The 4,173-nt window shown below is 34.1% G+C and overlaps 1 protein-coding gene across 5 annotated transcripts in view; it reads left to right on the forward strand.

Moving 5' to 3' along the window:
* The first annotated feature begins 684 nt into the window (after positions 1–684).
* The window catches only part of LOC107702605 (transmembrane protein C5orf28 homolog), an 11,539-nt gene continuing 8,050 nt past the window's right edge, over positions 685–4,173 (forward strand). The window contains exons 1-2 of one of the 5 annotated variants that reach the window (XM_016504981.1): positions 685–735; positions 1,418–1,828. In XM_016504981.1, the coding sequence (XP_016360467.1) occupies positions 1,457–1,828 (372 nt within the window). In that variant the 5' untranslated portion in view covers positions 685–735; positions 1,418–1,456. Of the gene's footprint in view, positions 809–1,417; positions 1,829–4,173 lie in introns of all 5 variants that reach the window. The other 4 variants (XM_016504978.1, XM_016504979.1, XM_016504982.1 and 1 more) reach the window with 4 other exon arrangements.

Consider the following 4,173-nt stretch of genomic DNA (forward strand, 5'->3'; position numbering starts at 1 on the left):
CAAGGCATACGGTGCTCTAGGACCACAATGTACTGTGTGGAATTAGATAATCTCAGGAAACCTGGGGCCTTTATTGGCAAGAATTTGCACAGCAACTTCCAGTGGAGGTTTGGAATAACCTTTATAGAATACATATATTGAGATAAGAATTAGACCAGTCCTGAATAAACTGTTGACAACGATAGTTTGTCTGTTGAAAAACCATTTGTGTTCTGTGATTAACGGAGGTTGATGAGAGATGTTTAAAATTGAAAGAGAGAGCCTACAAAGCTGACCATGATCAAAAAAAAAAAAAATTAAAATTGTTTATTTGTTTTAATTCTAAGCACCTAGAGCATGTTTGACAGTTCAATCAGGCCTGACAGGCCAAGTGCTATAAATAGTGAACATCAATACACTAAAAGAGTGCTTGTAAAGGATAGAGCGACAGATAGTCTATAAGAAAGGGCAAAACAAGGCTGTAGATGTTGTAAATACAAGAAATTTAAACCTGAAGGTCATCAATAGTCAGTGTTTGAGAGAGAAAAAAAAAAGGTTCATACTTGTTTTAGTACATTAAAGCAGCGCTTTTCCAGAATCCACTTCTCTAAATCAATTAATAATATGGTTATTGGTTACCCTCTGACTCGCGTTGATGTCATTTCAGTTGGACTCGTGAATCAACTCAATGGAACCGATTCAGTGATTCGCGAAGCAATCACCAAGGAACAAGCAGTCCGTTGTCAGACCGGCGAGGTGAATGAAATGAGGAGAGGAGACTGTCTGTGTTAATACAGTAGTCTTGTGATTTAATGTTATCCGCGGTCATGTGAGTACAGTACCGGTTTAGGCTTGTATGTGAATGCTGTTATCTCGGCTAATAAATTTAACAGTCTTTTACATTGAGCAGGGAATTAGCTGATGAGCTAGTTAGCAGCCAAGCTAATGCTAATTTTGTAAGAATAACCCTCACTAGGCAAAGATGTCCGAATATAATATTGATTTATGTATTAATTTCAAGGTAAATTCACAATTGCAATACCGTTTTGCAAGACTTAAAACATTACGTGCGAAATATCTCGACAGCACGCGTGACATTATATTTTAATACAATAATTTTATATTTAATGTTTTTTTTGGCGTTACATAATATAGTTACGCATTGCCTGTTTGTTTTGTCGCCGTTCTCTATTAAAATGTAGGTCGTTTTAGAAAACATCTTCGTCATATATGTCAGTGTTTGTGTATATTCGGTTACTAATATTCTTATGAATGTTTAATCTGTTCATGTCTTTACTGAAGATGTCATAGTCATGAAAAGATTATGTGTTCATGATGGTTTGAACTGTTTGATAGTCAGTAGTTTTAGGGCACTGTCTGCTATCGTAACCACATTAAACAATATCACATTTGACTTGAGTGTGCTTGTGTCTTCCAGCAGATCAGGCTGCGGACCCCTCCATGGAAGAGGCCAGTGATGAGGGGCTATTACTCCAAGCTGGACTCCTCATCTCTGGGCATGGCGATGCCCCTGAACCTAGCCGTGGAGACTGAGAAAGCTCAGGCCCTGCTCCAGACCTTCAGCACTGCCTCTCTGTTAGCCAGCGCGGGCCTGGGTGCTTTCTGTTTCCTCGCCGACCACTTTCTGACGCTCCCCCTCATCCAGCACCATCTGTGGCTCAGGGCTGTGCTCGATAACGCCGTCCACGGCATCATTGGACTCTGGTCATGGGCCATCGTCATCGGGTTGAGGAAGAAAAGTGACTTCTATGAAGTCGTCTTGGCTGGATTTCTGGCTTCTATCATTGACCTGGACCACTTCTACATGGCTGGATCATTGTCACTCAAAGTGAGGCCTTTTAATTAATTTTATTAACATTTGAAAACTTTTTGTTTCGGCACATTAAAACGTCCGATACAATTCAAAAGGCAGGGTCAGAAATAAAGCAGTAAACCTATAGAGACAGTAATTATGGTGATTTTTCTTTTTTGAACTGTAATTACAATGCTAAAAATCAAAAACATGAGACAATACCTTTTTTTTTGTTTTTTTGCATTGCATTTAATATTTGAATCTAGAGATGCTTAATTGTTCTGAAAATAATGCATTTATTATTGTTATTATTATTATATGGTAGTATTTAAAAATATATATTTATATTTTATGTATATTTTATTTTTAAAACCTTTTTAGGGATGTAACGATTCACTCGACTCACGATTTGATTCGATTCACGATTTTGATTTCACGATTAGGGCTGTCACGATTATGAACTTTGGCTGACGATTAATTGTCTAAAAATAGGCACGGTTATTGCGATTAATTGTCTGTTTTAGGGCTTTGGCGATTATGACGATATCACGATTAATTGTCTGATTTTTATGGCTTTCATTATATAGTTGGGATTAATTTTAAGGGTTCAGTAAATAATGATGATGTTATCGTTTAATCTTTTTTGAGTTATTATTTCGCAGTGTAAGATTACATAGAGTATTCCAAATTCTAAAAATCGGCCAATTCAACACCAGCGCTATTTTTTTTCTACACCACTACAGAATATCAATACTGTGTTTGTGGAACTAATGGTCACTCTTTTAAACCCTTTGTTAAACGCAATCCACAAAATACTCACTTCCTCATTAAAGAGAAAAACTACATTTGAATAAAAATATATAAGCTATGAAATTAAACTAGCTGTCTGTATAATTTAGCAGCAAAAACAATATCTTGAAAAAAATCTTTTGTGCACATTATACAATTTAAACATGTTTATTCTGTTAACTATTTGTATTCTTACAAAATACATTCATGAAAATAAGATAGAAATCATGAGAAAAAGAAAGGCTTCTAATAATCTTTCTGTGTGCAAAATTTTGATATTGTGAAACGCTTCAAACAGAGCAGCACAAAGCGCTTATGCACATCTAGGGTGCAGAATGATGTGCTTGAAGCAACATGCGCTCCACACATACAAACAAAGAGAAGAGAAATGTAGGGCCCTATGAAACCCGTTTTATTTTTTCCTAAATTCCGTTTTATTTTTTTCCAAATTCAGTTTTTTCCGTTTGAATTTTTCTGGATTCTGTTTTTTTCCGTTTTAATTTTTCTTGACTCCTTTTTAATAGTTAAATACAATTGTATTAATTAAAAAGTATGTCTAATGAATTAAAATCATGAAACGTATACATGTTCACATCAATTTATTAAAAGTTTAACAAAAATTACATGTTTAGGGCCCTATGAAATGTTTTATTTTTTCTCACCATATTTTTTATTGTTACCAAATTCTGTATTTTAGTATGTCTAATTATTTGAATGCATAAAAACAACTTAATTAGCCTTATGAATTTTTTTTCCTCAGAAATTCTGTGTTATGTATTTAATTTTTTCTGGTTATCAAATGAAGGCATAAAAAATTATTTCATTTATCTTTTAATTATTGAAAATTAAGCAAACTTAATTTTTTGGCAAACAAAGGGGATTTACTATTACAATTAAAACATGGAATAAATGTGATTATTCCTTAAAAAAAAATGTTTGTTTCATTTTAGTAGTTGTAGTAGGCTATGTACTTTCTACTGAAAAATAGTAATAGGCACAATGTCTTCAAATCAAACCGGACTTTTATTTTGACGGGTTGCCCTGAATACCTTTACAGTTCTGTGTATGTGATATGACGCTAGTTTTACTCAAATCAAACGGTCAAATATAGTGGTCGACCGATATGGGTTTTTTGACAGCCGATACCGATGCCGATATCGCCGATATCTGGGTGGCCGATGGTCGATATAAAGCTGATATCATTTTATTTTAATTCGTATTTAAGAAATTTAAGAAATTTTGAAAATGGATTAAAAAATAATCGTGTAAAATAATCATACTTATACTCTAGAACAGTGGTTCTCAAACTTTTTACAGCGGCGTACCCCCTGGGGCATTTAACATTCTTCTGCGTACCCCCTCTCTTCCACTTAGACCGCAGTCACACCTTTTCTATTAAAGGACAATATTTGCACCCTTAAATTGATTTACAGGTGCATTTTTTACCTTTATAGAGGCAAATATTTTCTATCCTTAGTATGTCATGTTTTATGTCATATTCTTAACATTTCATTAAGTGTATTATTAATATAATAAATAAAGCAATAAATGATGGCAAATCGAAGTGATACTTGTAGATTTAAAAATAAAAC

This window comes from Sinocyclocheilus anshuiensis, unplaced genomic scaffold (assembly GCF_001515605.1).
Source record: "Sinocyclocheilus anshuiensis isolate Anshui unplaced genomic scaffold, SAMN03320099.WGS_v1.1 scaffold210, whole genome shotgun sequence".
NCBI lineage: Eukaryota > Metazoa > Chordata > Actinopteri > Cypriniformes > Cyprinidae > Sinocyclocheilus > Sinocyclocheilus anshuiensis.